Source organism: Canis aureus, chromosome 2 (assembly GCF_053574225.1).
Source record: "Canis aureus isolate CA01 chromosome 2, VMU_Caureus_v.1.0, whole genome shotgun sequence".
In the NCBI taxonomy this organism is placed as follows: Eukaryota; Metazoa; Chordata; class Mammalia; order Carnivora; family Canidae; genus Canis; species Canis aureus.
This window is the reverse complement of record NC_135612.1, coordinates 54,723,022-54,747,093: the sequence shown is the minus strand read 5'-3', so window position 1 is coordinate 54,747,093 and position 24,072 is coordinate 54,723,022. Positions and strand designations below refer to the sequence as shown.

General features: G+C 50.8%; 2 protein-coding genes across 4 annotated transcripts; one reads left to right on the top strand and one right to left on the bottom strand.

Annotated features, from left to right (window-relative positions):
• Positions 1-1,525: 1,525 nt before the first annotated feature.
• Positions 1,526-13,981, top strand: LOC144298353 (uncharacterized). Its single transcript, XM_077873172.1, has 3 exons — positions 1,526-1,987; positions 2,731-2,827; positions 12,333-13,981. The coding sequence occupies exons 1-3, from the start codon at positions 1,844-1,846 to the stop codon at positions 12,494-12,496; spliced, it is 405 nt and encodes a 134-aa protein (XP_077729298.1). The 5' UTR covers positions 1,526-1,843; the 3' UTR covers positions 12,497-13,981.
• LOC144298318 (zinc finger and SCAN domain-containing protein 29-like) lies at positions 4,357-17,123 on the bottom strand. 3 transcript variants are annotated; one of them, XM_077873119.1, is made up of 7 exons: positions 16,709-17,123; positions 15,415-15,925; positions 14,379-14,568; positions 12,290-12,371; positions 11,077-11,837; positions 10,251-10,703; positions 4,357-7,447 (listed from the first exon to the last, which is right to left on the bottom strand). In XM_077873119.1, exons 2-7 carry the CDS (start codon positions 15,814-15,816, stop codon positions 6,393-6,395), a joined length of 2,943 nt encoding a protein of 980 aa, XP_077729245.1. In that variant the 5' UTR covers positions 15,817-15,925; positions 16,709-17,123; the 3' UTR covers positions 4,357-6,392. The 3 variants fall into 3 exon arrangements, with proteins under 3 accessions (XP_077729245.1, XP_077729253.1, XP_077729259.1); XM_077873127.1 differs by having other exon boundaries at positions 15,415-15,887; XM_077873133.1 differs by having other exon boundaries at positions 14,379-14,463; positions 15,415-17,121.
• Between the last annotated feature and the right edge of the window lie 6,949 nt (positions 17,124-24,072).

Here is a 24,072-nt window from a genome sequence, read left to right as displayed (position 1 = left end):
GAGTCCAGTCGGGGTCCAGTAAGGGTCCAGTCAGGGTCCAGTCGGGGTCCAGTCAGGGTCCAGTCGGGGTCCAGTCAGGGTCCAGTCGGAGTCCAGTCGGGGTCCAGTAAGGGTCCAGTCAGGGTCCAGTCGGAGTCCAGTCAGGGTCCAGTCGGAGTCCAGTCGGGGTCCAGTAAGGGTCCAGTCGGGGTCCAGTGGGCGTCCAGTCGGGGTCCAGTAAGGGTCCAGTCGGGGTCCAGTGGGAGTCCAGTAAGGGTCCAGTCGGGGTCCAGTAAGGGTCCAGTAAGGGTCCAGTCGGGGTCCAGTAAGGGTCCAGTCGGGGTCCAGTGGGAGTCCAGTCGGGGTCCAGTCAGGGTCCAGTCGGGGTCCAGTCAGGGTCCAGTCGGAGTCCAGTAAGGGTCCAGTCAGGGTCCAGTCGGAGTCCAGTCAGGGTCCAGTCGGAGTCCAGTCGGGGTCCAGTAAGGGTCCAGTCAGGGTCCAGTCGGGGTCCAGTCAGGGTCCAGTCGGAGTCCAGTAAGGGTCCAGTCGGAGTCCAGTCAGGGTCCAGTCGGGGTCCAGTCGGGGTCCAGTCAGGGTCCAGTCGGAGTCCAGTCGGGGTCCAGTAAGGGTCCAGTCGGGGTCCAGTCGGGGTCCAGTAAGGGTCCAGTCGGAGTCCAGTCGGGGTCCAGTAAGGGTCCAGTCGGGGTCCAGTCAGGGTCCAGTCGGAGTCCAGTAAGGGTCCAGTCGGGGTCCAGTAAGGGTCCAGTCAGGGTCCAGTCGGAGTCCAGTAAGGGTCCAGTCGGAGTCCAGTCAGGGTCCAGTCGGGGTCCAGTCGGGGTCCAGTCGGAGTCCAGTAAGGGTCCAGTCGGGGTCCAGTCAGGGTCCAGTCGGAGTCCAGTCGGGGTCCAGTAAGGGTCCAGTCGGGGTCCAGTCAGGGTCCAGTCGGAGTCCAGTAAGGGTCCAGTCGGGGTCCAGTAAGGGTCCAGTCAGGGTCCAGTCGGAGTCCAGTAAGGGTCCAGTCGGAGTCCAGTCAGGGTCCAGTCGGGGTCCAGTCGGGGTCCAGTCGGAGTCCAGTAAGGGTCCAGTCGGGGTCCAGTCAGGGTCCAGTCGGAGTCCAGTCGGGGTCCAGTAAGGGTCCAGTCGGGGTCCAGTCGGGGTCCAGTCAGGGTCCAGTCGGGGTCCAGTCGGGGTCCAGTCAGGGTCCAGTCGGGGTCCAGTCAGGGTCCAGTCGGAGTCCAGTAAGGGTCCAGTCAGGGTCCAGTCGGAGTCCAGTAAGGGTCCAGTCGGGGTCCAGTGGGCGTCCAGTTGGGGTCCAGTAAGGGTCCAGTCGGGGTCCAGTGGGAGTCCAGTAAGGGTCCAGTCGGGGTCCAGTGGGCGTCCAGTCGGGGTCCAGTAAGGGTCCAGTCGGGGTCCAGTGGGAGTCCAGTAAGGGTCCAGTCAGGGTCCAGTCGGGGTCCAGTCGGGGTCCAGTCAGGGTCCAGTCGGAGTCCAGTAAGGGTCCAGTCGGGGTCCAGTGGGCGTCCAGTAAGGGTCCAGTAAGGGTCCAGTCGGGGTCCAGTGGGAGTCCAGTAAGGGTCCAGTCGGGGTCCAGTGGGAGTCCAGTAAGGGTCCAGTCAGGGCCGAGGGAGGGAGCGGGCGTCCCCCAGCGGTTGCTGTGTGCGAAGCAGCACGCTGGCCGCCGGGGTGGGCGGCGCGGGCATCCACAGGCCTGGCCCTGCTGGTGGGGCATCGAAGGACCGCTGAGAGGGAAGGGGTCGTGAGAGCGGGAGCCAGAGACCAGCTGTGATCAGGAAAGGGGGTATGGGAGTTGCACCCTTCCCTCCAGCTAAGGAGACGGTGGGCTGTTCCAGGCCGAAGGAACAGCATGGGAGAGGACGAAGTGAGAAGAGGCACAGCCCCAGCCTGGGGAGCGAGGCAAGCTGGAAACACGACTGAGAGAACGGGCTGTGGCCGGTCGGTAAGGGCCCTGAGTGCCGTGCCGCGTCCCCGACGGCTCCAGAGAGAGCAGGTAAGGGAGGTGGCTGTTGCGCTTATCTGGGCGAGGGCAGGTACTCCTCCTCCAGGCGGGAGGAGCAAGGACATCTGACAGGCGCCCACATCTGTGGCCTCTGGATCTGCTCTCATTTATCGCTTTGGCTACATTCTGTCTAGGAAGTATCACCAGTCAGTGAAGTGGTTTGGATTTTCTCTGCCTGGTGCTACCCCCTTGGGCGTGGGCAGAACCGGTGCCAGGAAGTAAGGCAGGCACAAAGGACAAATCTATGATTTCGCTTACACGAGGGACCTGAACTAGGCCAGTTCACTGAGAAAGTAGAAGAGTGGTTGCCAGGGGCTGGGGTGAGAGTCCATGGGGAGTTCACATCAGTTTGGGACAATGAAAAAGCTTTGGTGTTGGATGGTGGGATAATTGCACAGAAATGCAAACGTACTGGGGCACCTAGGTGGTTGATCCTTTGGCTCAGGGCGTGATCCCAGGGTCCTGGGATCAAGTCCCACATCCGGTTCCTCACTGGAAGCCTACTTCTCCCTCTGCCTATGTCTCCGCCTCTGTGTCTCTCATGAATAGATGAATAAACCTTAAAAAAAAAAATTAAACAAGGGCTGCGCTGTGTTCTCTGGCCAGGGCCTCACAATACTAGGGACAGACCCTGGGGCTGCAGCGAGGGTGATGGGTCTGGATGATGGCAATGTGTTTGGGGTATCAGACTTCGGAACCAGGAGTGACAGTTCAACTACCTCTCTGTTTTGCAGATGAGAACGCGGAGCACAGAGAGGTGCTGTGGCCTGGATGCAGGGGCACCCACGACCCAGGGCAAAGGGGGCCAGCTGTCCAGAGCAGCTGCGAAAGGTAGGCTTCTGCTGCACATTAGCATCTCACAGGCCTGAGAAAGACACTGTCCTTGCCTACTGGGCTGTGGCAGGGACTCTCAGGAGTCATTCTGAGCACACACAATCATTCCCTTGTGTGCAGACTTCACAGCCCAGCCCCCACAGCCGCCGTGGCTCCCAAGAGTGCACAGCTTGGGGCTGAGAATAGGGTGATCAAGGTCCCCCACCCCGTGGTGGAATCAGAAAGATTGGGGGGCCCCAGGTGCAGCTCTGCACGTGCCCCACGTGCCCCACACCTGCAGCAGCTGTGATGGTTATAGGACACTGCAGTGAAGGGCTCCGCAAGGGCCTGCCTCCCTCAGTAGGCAATGAGCGGAACTGCTCTCCTTTCACCCTGCCTTCCTGACTGGAGGGCTAACAGAACTGCGAAGACTCTGGAAGATGGAGTCTGGAGAGACCTGAAGGGAGGGTCGTGTTCTCTGCTGGGGGAGCAGAGCTAGCAAAGCCAGTGTGTATGGGGGGGGGGGGCTTCTGGGCTGAGGGGAGGCCTGGATCACGTGCAGGTCAGCAGGTGTGCCCCACCCATGTGGCTGGCACAGCCTTGGGGGACCTCAGGCTCACAAAGCCTCTGGCCTGGGGCTGATTCTATGACAACTTGACAAAAGCAGCTCACCCTTCGACCGTTCCACAAATAGGATGCAGTTGGAATTCATTTATCTAATGGGTGAATATACTTGCATCAGCTTCAGCTAGCAGGATTGGCTTCTGAAACCCAACTCCCATTTCTTGCTATCTGTAAATGAGAATAAGAGCCAGTGGTTTTGCTATGAGCTGCTTCTGTTAAAATTTTGCAACACATAATTGGATTGACTGTGTCATCTCCTGCAACTGTTAGGATAGAGATGAATTTCATGCATTCCCACTTAGAACTTTCTTTATTATTTTCATCTTGAGGGATTTCCAAGGAAACAGCTTCCAAAAGCCACTTTGCTTGCCTGGTTCAAAAACTCTGAAGCCGTGATTGTGAGTCTGAGTTGAGCTAAAAATAAAAGCCCCCAGAGCTTTGCTCATGCCAAGGACCATGGTGGACAAATGGGTAAATCAAAACACTCCTGAGCAATGTAACAGATGACTAGCTTCAAATCAAAATCCAGACCATGTAAGAAGTACATACTGCATTTGGTTCCCTGGGAAGCCTCTCCATGTGATAGTCGCCTAGTGTTAACACCCTGCTCTAGTCTTCCGCAGAGAACTGAAAGTAGTGCCTTTACATGTCCTATTGCATCAAGGATTGTACAATCCGTATGAAAGATCTACAATCTCCAGCTCAGTCTTCCCACTGCTTTGCTAAGGGGAAAATACATGTGAGATGAAATTGTGTGGATATTATATTTGAATCTCCTTGTTCCATTCTAAAGAAGTATGATGGCAAAGGTTTCCAAAAGGGAATCTGGTTACCTCCAAAGTCTTTTTATAAAGCACAGCCACATTGGTTTTAGTATGATGAATTTCCACCCAAGAAAAAACTTTCTCATTCAAAAGAGTAAATGATTTAAAATAACACGTCAGATTTATTTCCTGGCCTTACAAAAACATTCTGAACTCAAATTTCTGGGATCTTTTTGAAAACCATCTCCAAAAATAGGGTCTTTGAAGTCTCCTCGATGGTAACAAATTGACATCCTTTGAAGGGAATTTATTTTCAGAAAGCAGATACTGGGCAGAGCCAAGTCTCATGGATAAGAGAGGCAACTGGGCTAGGTAACGAACTGTTGGTTCCTTTTTTTTTTTTTTTTTAATTTTATTTATTTATGATAGGCACACAGTGAGAGAGAGAGAGAGAGGCAGAGACACAGGCAGATGGAGAAGCAGGCTCCATGCACCGGGAGCCTGACATGGGATTCGATCCTGGGTCTCCAGGATCGCGCCCTGGGCCAAAGGCAGGCGCTAAACCGCTGCGCCACCCAGGGATCCCCAAACTGTTGGTTCTAACAGTGTTTACTAAGCCCTTCTTATGTGCGGGGGACTACTCTGTGCTGGAAAAACATAGAGAGGGGCCTTCTGAGGTGGTTTGAAGACAAATCTCAAAGGAAAACTCAATGTCTTCAATATGGCGACAACAAATACAGTCCACAGCCCATCAGAATGACTGCCTGACAGGTAACACTTATTGGAATAAGTTCTTTTATGTTCATTTAAAAAGACTCATTACTTGATCACATTTTATAAATCTAATTATATGAAATTGTCATATGAATAGATAGTGCTCTGTTTTATAATTGGTGGGATTCTGGAAAGTTGTGGGAAAATACTTTCAAGTTAAATGCACAAAGGAAACTTTTTTATTTTTTAAGCAGGCTCCATATCTAGCATGAGACACAACGTGGAGCTTGAACTCCCAGGCACAAGATAGAGAAGAGATCTCAGGAGTCAGACGCTTAACCGACTGAGCCACCCAAGGTAACTATTTTAAGAGGGAGAAACTGTATTCAACTTATTTCCGAGCACCATTTGCTCTGTGTGTCAGAGTGTGCCCCCAGGAATTGTGCTCTGGTCTCACAGAGATACCCCAATCTCCAGGAACCTGTGGACCAGGACACGGCCTCCCCTGGAGGAGCTAGTGTACTTGTCAGAGGCCAGTGGTAGAGAGGCAGATCCTCCAGCTGGGAGTCCTCTTAATGCCATGGTTCCTAGTTATTGCTCTGGATATATTTACAAACAGAAAAGACTTTCTCCACTACACCATCCTGTTTGTGATCTCCTCAACCCAGTGTTGTATCTTAGGACACAGCAGGACCTGTAAGGCTCTGCAGCAGCCCTGCTGGCAGTCTGGAGTAATTCTACCCTGCAAAAAGTCTGTTTAGGTTGAATCATGAAATTGCTGGTTTTGGAGATCAAAACAGCAATCTCCTATGATTCGACCTAATATGTTGAGAGGAAGGGTAAGTCATGATGTAGAAAGCCAACCTCCAGCGATGATCTCCTCTCCTTTGCCCTCCTCCAATGTGATAAGAGTGCTTTCCTTTCCAGTCACTCCATATAAATCCTAAGAAAATGAATGCGGAGAATGGAGGCAGTTCCCAGGCCCCCATCTTCCTATAGGGAGGATCATAGAAGATCTTTAAAAGTGTAGGGAGTTAAGTAATCCCAGTTCAGCTGCCCAGTGCTGAGAAGAGACAGCTCAGCACGTGCTGCTCTGTGCCGGAGCCAGCCAGCCACAGTGCCAGCCACACAGCAGGGCGGAGGCTCCCATCCTTGGAGGAGGGTCTCGGGGACAGGACTCCCACCCCCAGCTTACCAAGCCTGGAAGTTAAGGCATAGGATCATAGTGGACACATACTGTAATGGTGACCTGGTCAAATTCAGAACCAGTCTCTGAATTCTCTGCAAATGAGCTTCCATTACAACAGTGTGTAGAAGAAAGCCCTGAGTAGTATTTCATAAGCCAAGTGAGTTTTTAGAGAGAGAAACAAAATAACATCTACTGGGCTGGGATCTAAATTCTTTCTCTCCATTTCGAGTGGGTGCCGTGATAGATAATCAGGACAGTACAAACCATTTTTGGAATGGATTCTGCAGTGTTCTTAGGCTTGCCGTTTTAAAGATGCTCCTACTACATTTTGAGTCTCTGCCATGTGGGTCCTCCGATGTGCACTGAAATGTGAGCTGTTGTTGAATTGCCTTCCACATTCAGCACACTCATAGGGTTTCTCTCCGGTGTGGATTCTCTGGTGGATGATGAGACTGGAGCTCTGATTGAAGCTTTTCCCACACTCCCCGCATCTATAGGGTCTCTCTCCAGTGTGAATTCGCCAGTGGGTAATGAGGTTTGAGCGGTCGCTGAAACTTTTCCTGCACTCGAGACATTCGTAGGGTTTCTCTCCTGTGTGGATCCTCTGATGGCTGGTGAGCGTGGAACTCTTGCTAAACCTTTTCCCGCACTCAGGGCACTGGTAGGGTTTTTCAGCAGTATGTGTTCGCTGGTGTGCACTGAAGTGTGAGATACTGGTGAAACTTTTTCCACACTCAGTGCACTTATGGGGCTTCTCCCCTGTGTGGACTCTCTGGTGCAGAGTAAGGCTTGAGCTCTGGTTGAAGCTCTTCCAGCACTCTCCACATTTGTAGGGCTTCTCTCCAGTGTGGACTCTCTGGTGTGCTGGGAGGTTGGAAGGATCACTGAAGCCTTTTCCACATTCAGGGCATTTGTAGGGCTTCTCCCTAATGTGGATTCTCTGGTGGCAAACCAGATGTGAGTTTCGGCCACAGCTTTTCCCACAATGGCCATACTTGGAAGGTTTCTTTTCCCCAGTATGGGCTAATCTGTGGACAGCGAAGTGTGAGCTCTGGCTGACATGCCTTCCATATGCGCAGCACAGACAGGCCTTCCTTCCTATGTAGGTTCCCTGAGGATCTAGGAGTTTACCTACATCTCTTTCTGGAGGGAAGAGTGCTTTTTGTCTGTCTTCTGAGGGTGTTTCCCACTGCTTTTCCACTCCACATTCGCCTGCCCAGTTTTTCCTCCAATCAGGGGCCTGGGAAGCATCTATTTGGGGTCTCTCTAACTGTGCTCCCTGTAGCTCTGCTTCCACTGAGATGTCCTGGCTTGAATTCTCCTTGTCCTCTGTCCTCATGTCACAATCTGAAAGAATGAGATGAAACCGTAAATGTGACCTGCTTTCTGAGCTCAGAAGAATGCAAACAATGTGCAGGAGGCCCCTTCTGGACACTGAGAATTTCTTGATGGTGACAGAAAACTGTCAGCTTTCCATTAAGGAACACAGAAACGGGAATCTGGCTGAACCACAGGTCAGACAGCCAACTTGCAGGCCTTCCTCCCTCCCCCAGCTTCAAACAAGAAGGCTGTGTGGAGAAAGGCTGAAGGAAGGGAGGTGGGCATGGTCTAGACCCATTTCTTCCTCTCCCTACTCCTAAGAGCCTCTGCCCCCGAGCGTGGCTCCTCACTTCTCCTCCCACCCACCTTGGCTGGCAATCAGTACTAAAAAGGTACCTTTCTCTTCTTGATGCTGCCTTCCGGGTGGAGGGACAAGCCTGAGAATAACTCTGGTCCCTCCCCACCCCCTTCCTTCTCAAGTAGGAGGAAGGATTCCTTCCATTAACAAGGAGCTGGGCACACATGGCTCAGAAGCCCAGCAGTGAAGGCTCCATGCCAGCAGGGCAACGCTGTGGGCAATGCTGTGGTTGTCTGGGGTTCAGTGTGAGGAAGCCCACTGTGGCTACCCATCAAGCCACATTGTCCTGTGGCTCTACTCGTTAGAAAGCTGCCATTCTGATCTCAACAGGTTACTCTTATGTTTCTTGGTGGGTCCAGAATCTGAGTGGGGGAAGAACAGTACTATATTGGATCCTCTCACATTACAGCAAAATGACTGAGCCCCATCAAGGAGGGAAGCTCATCTGAACCATGAGAAATTCACCCCTCTAATAATCGGAGGTTGACTGCAGTTTTATTTTATTTTATTTTTTTGACTGCAGTTTAATTGGGGGTTGCCAAGGCTCACTTTTTCTATTAACCTGGTTATACGATAGTTAATCATAAAATTCAGATTGAGGGGCAGCCCCAGTGGAGCAGCGGTTTAGTGCCGCCTGCAGCCCAGGGCCTGATCCAGGAGACCCTGGATCGAGTCCCACGTCAGGCTCTCTGCATGGAGCCTGCTTCTCCCTCTGCCTGTGTCTCTGCCTCTCTCTCTCTCTACATCTCTATGAATAAATAAATAAAATCTTAAAAAAAAAAAAAAAAAATTCAGATTGAGGGGCATCTGGGTGGCTCAGTGGTTGAACCTCTGCCTTTGGCTCAGGTCATGATCCCGGGGTCCTGGGATCGAGTCCCGCATCGAGCTCCCTGCATCAAGCCTACTTCTCCCTCTGCCTATGTCTCTGCCTCTTTCTCCGTGTCTCTCATAAATAAATAAATAAAATATTTGAAAAAAAAATTCAGATTGAAACTTAAGTGGGAGGGGTGCCTGGCTAGCTCAGTTGGTAGAGCATATGACTCTTCATCTTGGGGTCATGAGTTCAAGCCCCATGTTGGGGGTAGAATTTACTTACAAAGAGGGCCTTAAAAAAAAGAAATTTGAAAGGGAAATCATAAACACTGATAATTTATTTATATCTGTAAGCCAAGGTCAATAAAGAGAGCTGGCTTTCCTGGTGCCACCTGCTTTCCTGTTCTTCTGCCACCACCTGCTGTTTCAGCACCTCAGAGTAAAAAACCGGGAAGGCCAAGCGAGCAGGTGCTCTCCCAGCCTTCACTCAGTGCTGCTTTGTCCATGTTCAGAATTCCGGGTCAGACTTCCTTGTAGGTGCCATCCTAGCTTTCATTCATTTCCCATTTGCACAGGAAGTTCTCCGAAAGTCCTGGAGATCAGCATTCAGAGGCTCTTTACTTCCCTCCCACCTTTAGACCCCCTCTGGCTGGGGAACTGGGAGTCCTGCTCAAGGACAAGCAAGAAAGGACATGGAGTTCTTACGTAGTCTGCTTTCTGTTCCCATATCTGGAAGTGGTAGGGGAGATGAGAATGGAAGTACCTCCCAGGGGATCCCTGGGTGGCTCAGCAGTTTAGCACCACCTTCAGCCCAGGGCATGATCCTGGAGTCCTGGGATCAAGTGCCGTGTCAGGCTCCCTGCATGGAGACTGCTTCTCCCTCTGCCTGTGTCTCTGCCTCTCTCTCTGTGTCTCTGTGTCTCTCATGAATAAATAAATAAAATCTTAAAAAAAAAAAAAAAAAAAAAAGGAAGTACCTCCCAGAAAATCTAGTTTTTGTAAGAAAATGTTTAGTTAATGAGTCAGGAAACTTGCCCCTATCAGTGAGGAGTACAGGGCAAGGTGTTCATGTATTTAACAATAATTACAAGGCTCATGATAATGACAACATCTGCTGAGTGCTAGCCCTGTGCCAGGGTCCTAGTAATGGCCCAGTGAGGTAGAAACTGTCACTATGTCCATTTTACAGATGAGAAGATGGAGGCTTAGGGTATGTAACCAGTTTATCCAAGAACAGACAGGTCTTAAGCTGGCAGGCTATTGTCTATAATATGCACAGAGTTCACATGGATAGGGTACTTTGGATGGAAATGAACAACTGGAACGTTAAGTCACCCCCACCTCTCTTTCCTCCTATAACTGTTACTAAATATTGTTTCTATAATGCTGTTTCTCAAAGAAGACAGGGAGACCCATTTGTTATAGAGCAGAGCAAGACCCTCAAAGTTGTCTTGTGAGTCACCTCGTACCATAGCTTCAGCAGAGGGCTGATTCTAGCAATATCTGAGGACAAGCAGTCAACAACGTCCCTTAAGGAAATAACAGTTCTCCTGACAAGCCCATTCCAGAGGCACAGACAGTGACCATCTCTCCTGCTTCCGGTCCCAAATGATTCCCTTTCCCACTGCTCTGAGGGGCACTGTAGGAAGGAGTGCTTACCACTGGGACTTCCCTTCCAGGCCTGGGGGCCAAGGCTCCTGGGCTCCTCCTGGGGTTCCTCGGCCAGTTCACTACCATCCCATGTCACATCCTCCAGCGTGGCCTTCTGGTTCTCTTCAGAGTCCCCCCTGTTCCACAACAGGCCTCCCGCCACCTCTAGGGCATCAACGGTGCCAGTGAGGGTCCAGGGGCTCATCAGGGCATCCATCTCCTGATAGAAGGGGCAGGTGGCTGGAGCACGGCTGCTCCTGGCTTTTCGGTAGTGGGTCTGGAGGTTTTTGAACCGGTAGCGACACTGTTCCAGGGTCCGCAGGAAGCCGTGCTCCCGCAGCCGCGCAGCTACCAGCCGGTACACCTGGCGGTTCCGATGGCAGGTGCGCAGCTTCTCATGGATGTAGGGCTCCCCAAGAATCCCCAGGAAGGTTTTCGTTTCCTCATAGCCCCAGTGCACCCCTGGAGGAAAGGAAGAGAGGAAAGCTAAGATGCCGCAGCTGCTTGTGTCCTGAGGCCAGCAGAAACACCTGCCGCCTGCCTCAGCCTCAGTGACTTCCTTGTCCTCTGTGACAGGACCTGATCCAACAATATGCACACATTTATTTTTATGCTTATAAATATTATTCTTACATAAGGGTTTTTCCTTTTTCTCAATGGCACACAAGAACAAAGGGCTGTCCCACTTGTTTGTAAAAATAGCCTTCCCAGCCCTTTCCAGATGGTGCAGAACCCCCTGGCCCCATGGCATCTCTGAAATAACTGGTTGGTGGGGTTCTTTCCATACCCTGCTGACAGCCAGGGTCCTCCCATCTTGCTCACGACGAGGGCTTACCAGTGGGACCATGAAGCAGGGTGGGGATTCCAGGGCTTCCAGACACTTCTTCAACACTTAGCTCGTACCCCTCAGAATCCTCTGTGATGGCTCCTGAATGCCCTTCTAAAGATGCTGCTGTGTGGCCCGTGTTCTGCCCCGGCTCCTCTGACTCGCGTTCCAGCACAGCCTCAGCCAGCACCGCCTCCTCCTCTCCCCAGTAACCCTCCTGCAGCTCTTCCTGCTCCACATCAGGGTCGCTCTGGCTAAGCAGAGCCCCTGCCACATCTGGAATGGGGATGGCAGCCTGTGGGCACATCAGGGCATCCATCTCCTGATAGAAGGGGCAAGTGCCTGGAGTGCGGCTGCTCCTGGCTTTGCGATAGTGGGTCTGGAGGTTTTTGAACCGGTAGCGACACTGTTCCAGGGTCCGTAGGAAGCCGCGCTCCCGCAGCCGCGCAGCCACCAGCCGGTACACCTGGGGATTCCGATGGCAGGTGCGCAGCTTCTCATGGATCCAGGACTCACTGAGAATTTCCAAAAAGATCTTGGTCTCCTCATAGCCCCAGTGCACCCCTGCCACCTTCTCATCCTCCAGGCCCTGCCACTCCAGCTCCTCCCAGGTCTTGGGTTTTCTCAGGATGGGCAAGTAGCTGGGCTTGACTCTTCTCCCACTCGCTGGAGAGTCTCTGGTGCCCTCCTCTCCGAGGCCCTGATGATCTGGGCTCTGTGGGTTTTCCTCCTCCCTGTGGCAGTTGACCCTAGGTCGTGGGTTGGCAAATCTATTTGCAGGAAGACAAAGAGAAGACACAATGGTTTGCTAAATCTAATCCCAACCACTTTATATGCCAGGGAAGGGAGATACTATTAATTTTTTTTTTTTTTTGAAGTTTCAGGGGATTCTTGGGAAGCCTTGGTGAAAGGACTGTGAGGGAAGAAAAGAAAAAATCCAGGCCCAGATCTAGAACTATACACACATGTTCATCTGTCCTGTAACAAAATTTAGCCTCCCACCAGAGGCTTTACTGACCGTCTTCCTAAGATGAGCTTCGGTACAATATCCTCTCTGGGCTCTAGAAACTCATCCTCGATAGCACTGACTTTGGTATTAGATTATAGATCTCTTTTTAAGCAGGATTGAGGGACTTGAAAATTTTGACCCAAAAAGGTCTGGAGTAGTAACTACTATGGGAACTCACCAGCTAACTTCTGTACAGGAACACGACACCCTTACCCAGTACAGCCCCATTTGCAGATCTCTCCCAACTTCTTTCCAGGTGGTTCCTCCATCCAGGTTCTGGCTTCTTCTGTGCCTCCTGAAAGACATACACAGCCACATCACCGAGTGTCAGCAACTCCTAAGAAAACACAACACCCTACTCAAAATATGCTGCCTTGGGACAAAACACCTCTTACACTGCCTTCATCAGAGGGCAGGTGACAAAAAAGATTGAGAAGAAACTAAAACATGAGTTTTCTTTGGCTTTTACATGCCATAAGGCATGGGGATCCTGGGTGGCTCAGTCAGTTAAGTGTCCAACTCTTGATTTTGGCTCAGGTCATGATCTCGGGATCTGGGGATCAAGCCCCACGTTTGGCTCTGGGTTCAGTGAGGGGTCTGCTTGGGATTCTCTCCCTCTCTTCCTGCCTCTCTCCCTACTCATTCACTCTCCCTCTAAAAAAATAAATAAATAAATCTTTTTTAAAAAGGCAATAAGGGGCAGGGGAAGGGAACAGAGGGAGAGGAATAAAGCAAGAAAGCAGCTAACATTTAGTGAACACTTATGCAGTGTGCTGGAAATTTTTCACACTTGCTCAAAATTCTACAGTCAGTATGCAGTGGAGCTGGGACTTGAACTCAGGTCTGTCTGACTCTGAAGCTGTCGTCCCTGGTCCCTGGCTACACCTACACCCGTAGTCCTGCATACCATACAGGCAAGATTCCGATATGGAAATAACTATTCCCCTTAAGGCAATCAAGCAAATCAGCATAATCTTACAATCTCAGGAGCAAGGAAAAGAATGACTTTAATACAATTCCTCACTACCTCAACTGTGGTGCTGCCTTACGTAAAGAGGCACAGAATTTTAGGCAACAGTTGTTTGGGTAACATTTTTCTGGCAGATGAAATCTATAATGTTACTGGGCCTCCCTGATGGCTAAATTTGCCTTGGCATTTCTGATAAGCAAGAGAGTTGGTTGCAAAAGCCCCCCTGCATGAGTAGTAAAATGTGTCCTGAGTAAGAGAAAAAGTCTAGCTCACCTGGGAGGTGCTCAGGATCCCCTGGTCACCACCACTCTCCTCCAGAGAAAGACCCAGAGCCCGAGGATCTGTTTGGAAACAACGTTTCTTGACTCCTTCTGGGGACTAGCCTGACTTAGCTCTGAAATAGAAGAGTCTTCCCCTGTCTCTTTGTATCACTTTGTCCCAGAAAGAAGGTTGGTAAAAAAAAAACAAAATGGGGATCCCTGGGGATCCCTGGGTGGCACAGCGGTTTGGCAACTGCCTTTGGCCCAGGGCGCGATCCTGGAGACCCGGGATCGAATCCCACGTCGGGCTCCCGGTGCATGGAGCCTGCTTCTCCCTCTGCCTGTGTCTCTGCCTCTCTCTCTCTCTGTATGACTATCATAAATAAATAAATTAATTAATTTAAAAAAATGGACTTTTCCCTTCCATCCAGGTTACTGACTGTCCTAGTTTTATGATTTTCTTCTTCAGTTTTGATAACACATTTGAATTGTCTGAATTGGGGCAGCCCGGGTGGCTCAGTGGTTTAGCGCCGCCTTCAGCCCAGGGCCTGATCCTGGAGACCCGGGATCAAGTCCCAGGTCAGGTTCCCCGCATGGAACCTGCTTCTCCCTCTGCCTGTGTCTCTGCCTCTCTCTCTCTCTCTCTGTCTCTTGTGAATAAATAAATAAAATCTTTAAAAAAAATTTTTTTAAATGAATTGTCTGAATTGGTCTAGGGACACATGTACCTGTTCTGAGAATTACTGTGCTGTAGTTTAACCCTACCTTGTGCTTTTCCCAGCAATCAGGCCTAAAATCTGTGCCACACCTAACCTACTGGGACCAGTAGCCTGCCACTCACATAAGGAAAAGTGCCACAGACTCCCCTATGTAAGTTTACAAAACATGCCAACCAAGGCTCATCTTCCCTTTGAAGGTGTCTATTGAGAATCCCCCAGATTCATGTGGCCAGCCTCATTTCACATGCCCCATCTTCCAAGTGGAAAGAAATCCCACTCCCTCCACTCAGAAGGGACTTTCACACCCTCTCCACAGAAGGGTCCTTCCTCCTCCCCAAACTGCTGCCTCTTACCGTTCTTGTGGAAGGATCGGAGTTCTACTTTTGGGTTGTGATTCAACTGTTCTTCTGGTTCTGGCTGTGAGTTTCTCACCATCACCTGTAACAGACACATGGATTCTGTCTGCACTTGCTTCAGATAGATGCTTAGGGAACCTGGCGCTGATCCCAAGGGTCCCAACTCCTCTGAGTGTACCTTCTGTCCCTGTTCAAGGACCAGAAGTGGTCAAAATTCCATAGGTACTAAAGCTTAATCATCCCAAGACACAAAGAAACAAAGAAGAAATCAGTCTTATGCAAATCACTGCAGGGCAGTAAGAAGTGTGAATGTGTGGAAGACTAACAGAGAAGGTCTGGGACCCAGGCTCTCTCCTGGAGCCACACCTGTCAATCCCCAGCAAAATGCAGCCAACCAAAAATACAGCTGTTTTTCAGTAGGACCCAAAGGTCCAGTGTTATCAGGGAAGACCAGTGAAGCCTCTTGCTTCCAGCTGGCTGCTGATGAATGACAGCTATTGTATAAAACAACAACAATCAGCTTTTTGGTCCATCTGTGTGTTCCTCCTCGACCAGAGTGGTGTTCAAGGCACCTTAAGCACCACTCATACTTAATGGCAGGGACCAACACTCAGAACAACCTATGTAATGGATTCCCTGGAGTCAGTCTGAGCTTGGAAGGAAAGCTGGGCTCCCAGACTCAGGGAATAAGCAAACAGCACCTAACACAAACAGCAGAGCTCTATGCGTCACCCATACCGCTGGCAAACCAAGGGAGTGCAGTCTCTCACATTCCCCTATTTTATTTTATTTTATTTTATTTTATTTTTTTAATTTTTTTTATTTATTTATGATAGTCACAGGGAGAGAGAGAAAGGCAGAGACACAGGCAGAGGGAGAAGCAGGCTCCATGCACCGGGAGCCCGACGTGGGATTCGATCCCGGGTCTCCAGGATCACGCCATGGGCCAAAGGCAGGTGCCAAACCGCTGCGCCACCCAGGGATCCCACATTCCCCTATTTTAACCACTCAGAACAAGTTTCCTGTTTCTCACCTGGAGCCCATATCGTCCAGGTCCTTTCTGCAAGTCTTCCACCAGGGCCACGGCCGCCTCTCCACTCTCTGGATGCTTCTGTCTAACCCAGATCTGGATCTCCTGAGGAAGGACAGTCAGGAACTGTTCCAGCACCAGCAACTCCAGGATCTGGTCTTTTGTACACTCCTCTGGTCTCAGCCACTGACGACAGAGCTTCCGGAGTTGGATAAGGGCCTCCCGGGGTCCTGATGCTTCCTGATAGCAGAAATGCCAGAAACGCTGGCAGGAGGTCTCTGGTCCACGGTCACTCTCCTGAAGGGAAATCTCCTGCTCCCGATGGGAATCATCTTCCAGCTTCACTATTCGAAGGTCTGCTTGCACTTGAGGAGTTTGGATTTGTTGGCCCACGGACACAGCCATAGTTCAGCTCAGAGAAGAACCTTGCAACTGGGTTCTGATGCTCAAACTTCTTCCTTTAGCACACTGGGACACTACGTTGAGATAGGAGTCACCGAGTTAACTTGAAATTCTAGAGCCAGAGATACATTACGGAGTGAAGGCAAGTGACCATCACAAGTTAGCCCAGAAAGACAGAGGTGAAGGAAAGAGCCCTCCTGTTCTCCCCTTCCCAAGTCCTGGTGCCTGTGGAATCTGGCCCTCTGTCGCTGGGGTGGGGATGGAGATGTGTGGGGCAGCACCTCCCAAAGTCTGAGAGGAGGGTCAAGGGCTAGCAATCTGGTTGGAAAGTAGGGGAGCCTGACACTGTTTGCATAGCAATTTACTTGAGGCCAAGAAAGCTGTCAATTATCCATACTTATGAATGAGGAAGGGCTGGAGGAGATATCCTGGGGACAATAGCTGCCCACCCTCCCAGGCCACTGGTCTTCAGGAGTGAACAGGACAAGGACGAGCAGGTGCACAAGGTAGCAGCACCTTGGAGAGCAGCGCCCGGGTGGAGCGGGCTCTAGGCTTCAGGCGCATAGGATCCAACCTCTAAACTAACCACATCTCTGGAGGGGGGCTCGGCACCGGGCCCCCCACTCAGGCCTCCCCAGTCCTGCAAGAACTCTCTCCCAAACAGGGACATCTACCCTGGCTCAACTTCAAAAGCACGGATAATAAAGACACAGATTCATATTCAGAGCTGGCAGGAAAGTTAAGAGATACTTCGGCTGGTCAATCACAGCCCAGGGACTGCATTCCTTGGAGACCCCCAGGGACTCGCCCAAGGTCACAGAGCTGATGTTTGGCAGGGAAGACGCGGGGCTCCCTGACCGTGGGCTGAGGGGCTGGCCCGCAGAGCGTGACTTACACTGGAAGGTGGCTCCGCGGGCGACCTTCCCTGGAAGACTTACGGGGTCCACGCGGGCCCTGCGGACTGGGTGGCCTCGGCGCCTACGGGGCCAGGGTCCTCCCCGCGGGGTCCGGTGGGCGGCGCGAAGGACGGCGGTGCCAGCACGAGGGGCGCATCCTGCCCGGGACCCTCACGGGGCCTGGGCCCGAGGCGGCGGGACCCAGGGTATCGGTCCGGCCACGCCGCCCCCCACCCCCGCCGGCGAGGGCGGCCAGCGTCCCCGCTGAGACCTGCGCGCGCCCCCGGAGGCTCCGCGAGTACGGGCGGCCGGGGCCCGCCGCACCAGCTCCGCGGCTACGCAATGTCCCCACACGACCCGGACCCCCAATCCCAGACCCGGAGTCCGGGTATTCGGACGTCCACTAAACACCGGAAGCGGAAACGCAAGGCCCAGAAGGACTCGGTGTTGTCGGACTCCATTTCCCATAGGCCTCCGCCAGTGCCCGCAGATTGACAGCGGCATTAGCCAATAAGCTGCGGGGGTGGCCTAGGCGTCTATGTGTTTCAGACGAATCGTTAATGATGGGTGGGACCTCACGGCACGCGGGATTTGGGAGTTCAGAGCCACCGGTAGGACCGTCCTAGGTGGAGGACGTGTGAACATCCTCCTTTCCCGCACTCTCGGGGGCGCTGAGACAGAGAAGGACCCTTGCAGGCAGGAAGTCTGCGAGTGTGAAGCCAGGACTCCAATTCAGAATTTTTTTTTTTTTTTTTTTTTTTTTGCTACTTAAGAAAGTACTTTTCTGGCATGTCCCCTATGTAATGCTTTACGTATACATACACCACACACCACCCCCAGTTCCTGAGTGCACAGTCCTGGGAGATTCAGGATGAATCCTACTGACGCTTACTCATTCAAGAATCAGTCATGGAACATCCACTTTGGCCCAAAGGAAACACTCCCGCCTCCTCTAAGGAATGCAGTCCAGCAGAGGATGCATTTTTATTTTAAGTTTATTTATTTGTTTTTAGTAATCTCTGTGCCCAACGTGGAGCTGGAACTTAACCACGGTGAGATCAAGGGTCGCGTGCTCCAGCGACTGAGCCAGACAGGCGCCCTTAGGGGATGCATTTTTTTAAATGCTGCCCAGAACCACTCATATATCTCCAATGCAGTGTGGTAAGTGCTGAAAGGTGACTTCACACTTAGTGGCTGGAAAGAAATACCAGAGAGCAACTGGGTGAGCCCAAGAGGTAAGAAGGTGCAGTTACAGGGGAAGGGGGCAGGAAACTGTACTTTATTAAGCATCTACATTGCATATTTTATCTGGTTTGGATCTGACAAGGAATCCTGCATAGATCTCCCTATATAACAAATGAAAGATCCAAAATTCAACTGGAGGTGCGTGAAGCTATGATTCTGCCCACACAATTGGCAACCTGAGGTGGGGGAGGAGATGCACAAGGGAAGGGCCAGGTGACAAGAGGGGCTTTCCAGAAAGTCCTAAGTTGTGAGTTCCCACCAAATCACCAGAGCAGCTTTGCTTTTACGTATTTTCTGCTATTAAAAAAAAAAGAAAATTGAAAATCACTGATCCAAGCCCATGCCCTATATTACCTTTTTTTTTTTTTTTTTTTTTTTTTATGATAGTCACAGAGAGAGAGAGAGGCAGGGACATAGGCAGAGGGAGAAGCAGGCTCCATGCACCGGGAGCCCGACGTGGGATTCGATCCCGGGTCTCCAGGATCGTGCCCTGGGCCAAAGGCAGGTGCTAAACTGCTGCGCCACCCAGGGATCCCCCTATATTACCTTAACTCATTTCCTGAGCAAGTGGAACTTTCACTGGAAGCAAAATCAAGCATGGAGAGGGTGGTCCCAACCTCAGGTCATATCACCTTCACCATCAACACCACATTAGTATTTCAAGGGAAAAATGCATACATGTCCTCAAGCTGTGAGTCACACCCCTTAAAGAACAGGACTAAAGGACCCCCTCCCCCAAGGTCTATTTAGATAAGATACTTTCCTTCTTGCAGCCTCCTGGTTCCTCAGAGGACAGTTGTCCTCAAAAACCTAGACAGGTCCATTTGTTGGTGAAAGCAGGCTCCATCTAGATCAGAGTTGTCAGTATTACCAGAGAGAATAGCATTTCAATGTTCGTGGCCTTACAGAGTGACTTACCTCTTCCCAGCAGCCTTCCAGAATGAGAAAGGCAAGTATCACCAGCGGTTTGGCAGATGTGGAAAATGAGGCCTCCAGAAGTGATTTGCCCTCCTCATACTGCTAGTCAGCCACACAAGTGTGTCTGGAACCAGGTCTGCCAGGCTCCCAACACTCCACCCACTGCACGGCAAGTATCAGAGGGGGTGGGAGACGCACAGGGCCTAAGAGCTCTGAAGGGCGTCACTGTGTGGGACAGCTGGAAGAGGCAAGCAGAGGTCACTAGTCAGTTTAAGCAAGTTTGGTTTCTAGATCTTTGGAATGTATATAGAAAAACATTGCACGGAGGTGTTGATAAGCAGTGCCTCAGCAGACAAGGATCTCCAGATGAAGGAGATAAGCTTATCCTCCAGAAATTTGATGGATCACAGCCACATATAATGAGTAGAGGCTACTGTTCCTTGGGCACACTGGAACATCCATTTAACTCCAGTTTAACCAGTGATACTAACATATCTGAACAAGAGGACGTGTTCATAGGGCAACCTGGAAGGAGGAGTTATCAAGGGGATCTTGGGTACTGAGTAGACGGCGCTGGGGGTGAGGGGGGCATGAAGATAAGCTGGATTTGATAAGCTGCCTCCTGAGGGTGGCTGGTGTCTGCTTGTCCCTCACATGATCCCTTCCTTTCCTTCCATGCTGCTCAAGCACTGTCTGATCATAAAGCCACTCATTTCAGTCACTCAAGACCAGGAACAAGGGGTGCTCTGAAGGTGGCTTGCGATAGGAGATCCCCTACTATGAATTCATAACTGGGGATCATTAACACGAGCCTACCACCCAGGATTCCATCATCTCTGGGTGTACTCTCCAGGCTCCAGGTGTACATCTCCAGGCTCTGCACCAGAAAGGCTGGGGACCAGAAATCTGTGGTGATTTTGCCAGAATGTACCACCTCTGAGGCCTCCTGGCAGGTACCCCTGCCTCTGGTACCAACAGTGTAAACAGGCAACAGAGATGTCATGCCTGCCGGGGCCTGGGAGTGGTCAGGAGCCTGGGCAGGGTTTCCTGGGACCCAGACTCCACATCCCGCAGCAGTTCTACAGCTGCCTGGGGCCTGTGAAGGGTGGAAAGTTCTCAGGGTTAGGACACTGAGAAGAGCCAGCAGGAGCGGGGAACCCCAGGGGCCAGAGGGCCCTAGAGCCACAGCCTCTGCCGATGCCAGAGGCTTGAGCCCAGTTGCAAAGGCAAATGGAATTCACCATCCACCCTTACTCTACCCCAGGCTAGGAAACCCTCCAGCTCAAAACCTGACCATCCTTCATGCAGTTCTATGTCTATTCCCTCTGGGATTGGGGCTATTTTATCAAGTCAAGAGGATGGGAAAAGGAAGGACCCTACTCCTATGTCCAGAAATTTGGAATAGCTTCATAGGGCCCTGCAGCAGGGAGGTTTGAAAGACTCCAGTGCTGCCTGTGAGGGCCCCCACAGAGCTCTCTGTTAGGAGACAGGACCCCAAGGTAGGGGGTAAAGGGCTGGGAAGAGCACCACTGGCCACGTGGTCATGTGCAAGGAAAGGCCAATTACATCTGTGGATCTTCTTTTTTTTCTTTTTTTTTTTTTAAAGAAGACTATTTTTTTTTAAAGATTTATTTATTTATTCAGTCAGAGAGAGCGAGAGAGAGGCAGAGACACAGGCAGAGGGAGAAGCAGGCTCCATGCAGGAAACCCAATGTGGGACTCCATCCCAGGTCTCCAGGATCACACCCCGGGCTGCAGGCGGCGCTAAACCGCTGCGCCACCAGGGCTGCCCACATCTGTGGATCTTCTTGATGCCAGCCCCAGAGAAGACTCATAGGCAGCATATCAGTTATCTTTCAGTGTTTTGTTGTTCTCTCCATTCTTCCCATAGATATTTCTCAGGGCTGTAGTAGCAGAACAGGCATTGGGCAACGTACTTACTGGGCCTCTCTGCCCTAAAGTGGGGATAGTGACCTACCTCACTTACCTCCCTGCCTCGTTGTCCAGATTAAGTGGGGCATATGTGGAGAGCTTAGCACAGAGCCTGTGCATGGTAACCGCTCAGTAAATCGTTACTATAAACTATTATGGCTTTTTCGTAAACTATAAACACAACCCAAAGGGAAAGAAAATTCCATGAAAAAGAAAAAGAAGCCTCATTATGACCTGCCTCCAATTGTAAAATCTCTAATAAAAATGAGGGTGTGTGGTTAATGGCACAAGTGTCTAGAGCCAGGTCTGTCCAGTGCACACACTCCCTCCACTACACCAAGCTTGAGAATGGGGGCAGGGGACAGGGGGCCAAAGTACTGCCTGGGAGGGGACCTGAAGGGGACTTCTGGGATGTAGCAAAGTTGTTTCTTTCTTTCTTTCTTTCTTTCTTTCTTTCTTTCTTTCTTTCTTTCTTTCTTTCTTTCTTTCTCTTTCTTTCTTTCTTTCTTTTTTTTTTTTTTTTTTTGGCAAAGTTGTTTCTTGATCTGAGTGCTGGCCACACAGGTGTGTTCAGTTTGTAAAAGTGCAAGGAGCTTACACTTCCATGGGCTTATCTGTATGTTGTATTTTTTAAAAAAGATCAAAACAAAGGGAGCTGTCTCAGGATATAGTCATATGACTACACTGGGACCAAAGAGTAAGATACAGTCTCCAAGTTGCATTGCCTGTCCAGACAGAGGAGAAACAGATTGTGTATTAGACTTGGCTACAGTAAGAAGATGCCTAGTTTTCCACTGCGTTTTGATATCTGTGATATTTCAAATATGAGTTGTTTCATTAGGATACTGGTTAGTTGGGTTTTTTTTTTAAGATTTTATTTTTTTAAGTAATCGCTACACCCAACATGGGGCTTGAACTTAAAACCCCAAGATCGAGAGTCACATGCTCTAGCTACTGAACCAGCCAGGCACCCTGGATAGTTGGTTTTTATGTCTTCAGCTGTGATTTCATGTACCAATTCCAATAAATCATAATTTAGGTGAGAGACACTGAGGTTTAAGTTAATTTACATTTGGGGCACTTGGGTGGCTAGTCAAGCATCTGCCTTCAACTCAGGTCATGATCCTGGGGTCCTGGGATCGAGCCCCATGTTGGGCTCCCTGCTTAGCAGGGAGTCTGCTTCTCCCACTCCCTCTGCCGTACTGTTCATGCTCTGTCTCTCCCTCTCGTGCTCTATCTCAAATAAATAAATACAATCTTTTAAAAAAAACTAATTTATATTTATCTTCTTACCAAAGGAAAGTGTGGGAAACTGAGTCTATTTTCCAACTCAGAGTTTTGGGCTCCACCTGCCTCTTCATTTCTGTATATCCCCATGAAGAGAACTCAGCTGGCAAAAATAAACTGAGTTCCTGTCACATACCAGGCCCTGAGCTGGGTGCTGGAGACAGAGTTTAGGACCTCTGTCTAGAAGGCAGAGGAGGGGCAGAATCATCTCACAGACTCTAAAGTCAGGGAACGAGCCAGTGCAGGAGGCAGGGTCAGGTCTGCGAAAGAAGAGCAGGGAAGGCCTCCTGGAGGAGGGGGTACCCAGGCTGGGTGTTCTGAGATGTACAGATATGCCCTAGGCAGACCGAGCATTTCAGAAAAGGGGGGACAGCATGAGGACAAGGCGAGGCCCCCTGGAACACATTCACGGGGAGCGGCCAGGGGGACAAGGATAGTCTGTGGATTGGGGTGCAGTGAAGAGGTTGCACGGGGGCCATCCAAGGAACGTAGGGATGGGGAGCCCCAGAGGGTTTAAGCTGGGTAGTGCCAGGCTCAGTTGTGTTGGAGAACGCTCATGCCAGCAACGACCTGAAGGGTGAAGTGGAAAGAGCTTGGGTGCTATTGTAGGTACAAGGGTCTGACTGTGCTCCGTGTGGGGGTGGGGGTGAGGTGGGAGCTGGCAGGTAGAATTGGATTCCTGAATGGCCCTCAGGGTGGCGAGGGAGGAAGGAGTCGTGGGGGACTCCCAGGTGTGGGGTTGATGAGGCCAGGCCTGGCAGTACTGTTGATAGACACCAGGGAGGCCGCAGGAAGGGGGCTCCTGAACATAGAGAGTCTGAGGCTGTAGGACCCACTGCAGTTTTTGTACTATTTATTATAAAATTTTTAAAAGATTTATTATTTAGAGAGAGTGCACGAGGAGGAGGGAGCAGATCCCGACCTGAGCCTAAATCCAGAGTTGATGTATAACTGGCTAAGCCACCCAGGTGTTCATTATAAATTTTTCAACTGTCCCAAGGCTGTTCCCATGAACTTAGAACCAACCGGCGACAGAACATCAGTCCCTAAATGCATGTACATCTAGGGGAAATGTCTTGTTACAGACATAGGTGTAACTGAATTGAGAGCAAAGGCTGGCAGGAGATCTGCCAAGAGGACTGGGGCTTCCTGAGGTCTTTTCAGGAAGGCCATGCCCTTCCGTTCCAGGCCAAGCCACGCGAAGGCCTGTGTATGCCGAGCCCTCCCTGCCCCCACATACCTGTTCCAGGGGCAAGCAGAACAGGAAGCAGAGGACTCTTGGCCTTTCTATGACCACGGTCGGTCATTTCCCAACCTGGGTCCAGCCTGATCTTGTGTCCCTTTTTTTTCTAAGATGTTTTGTGTGCCTATCAACTAGAGAGGAGTAAAAAAAATAGAAAGTTTTGCTAAGCTTAATGTCACCTCTTTTCTTAAGTGGAGACTTAGGGGAAGAGAGAGCCAGTATCTTCTACAACCCAAACACCAGAACCTAGTATCAGCTAGGAAACCACCCTATCCATTCTCCCTTGGACAGCTCTCGTAGCTTCCCAGACAGATGGGATTACTTCTGTGAAAACTTCATGAAGCCAGGTAATGGAATTTCTCATTCATCACCCTTCCCTAGTACCTAACACAGTGATGGTACCTAAGTCCTTAATGTTTGCAAGGAAATGAAGGAATGGGATTGATGATGGGGATTTCACAGCCTACGTGGTTTGGTTTAACAACCGTCACTCCTGGGATGCCTGGGTGACTCAGTGGTTGGGCGTCTGCTTTTGGCTCAGGTCGTGATCCTGGGGTCCTGGGATCGAGTCCCACATCGGTTCCCCATGGGGAGCCTGCTTCTCTCCCTCTGCCCATGTCTCTGCCTTTCTCTGTGTCTCTCATGAATAAATAAATTGAAAAAAAAAAAAAACCCTGTCACTGCCAAGTTTAGAAATGTCCTCCTTGTGTCTAATCTAGCTGATTGATTCTGGAAAGA

What these genes read in the sequence shown, in the direction of transcription:
- LOC144298353 (XM_077873172.1), top strand. Translation starts at nt 1,844, where the DNA reads ATGGGAGAGGACGAAGTGAGAAGAGGCACAGCCCCAGCCTGGGGAGCG. An exon ending in GACGGCTCCAGAGAGAGCAG is followed by an intron (nt 1,988 to 2,730) that starts GTAAGGGAGGTG and finishes TCTGTTTTGCAG; the next exon opens with ATGAGAACGCGGAGCACAGA. An exon ending in GTCCAGAGCAGCTGCGAAAG is followed by an intron (nt 2,828 to 12,332) that starts GTAGGCTTCTGC and finishes ACTTCTTTCCAG; the next exon opens with GTGGTTCCTCCATCCAGGTT.
- LOC144298318 (XM_077873119.1), bottom strand. Translation starts at nt 15,816, where the DNA reads ATGGCTGTGTCCGTGGGCCAACAAATCCAAACTCCTCAAGTGCAAGCA. An exon ending in TGCAAATGGGGCTGTACTGG is followed by an intron (nt 11,838 to 12,289) that starts GTAAGGGTGTCG and finishes TCCTGCAAATAG; the next exon opens with ATTTGCCAACCCACGACCTA. An exon ending in CCTGCTTCATGGTCCCACTG is followed by an intron (nt 10,704 to 11,076) that starts GTAAGCCCTCGT and finishes CCTTTCCTCCAG; the next exon opens with GGGTGCACTGGGGCTATGAG.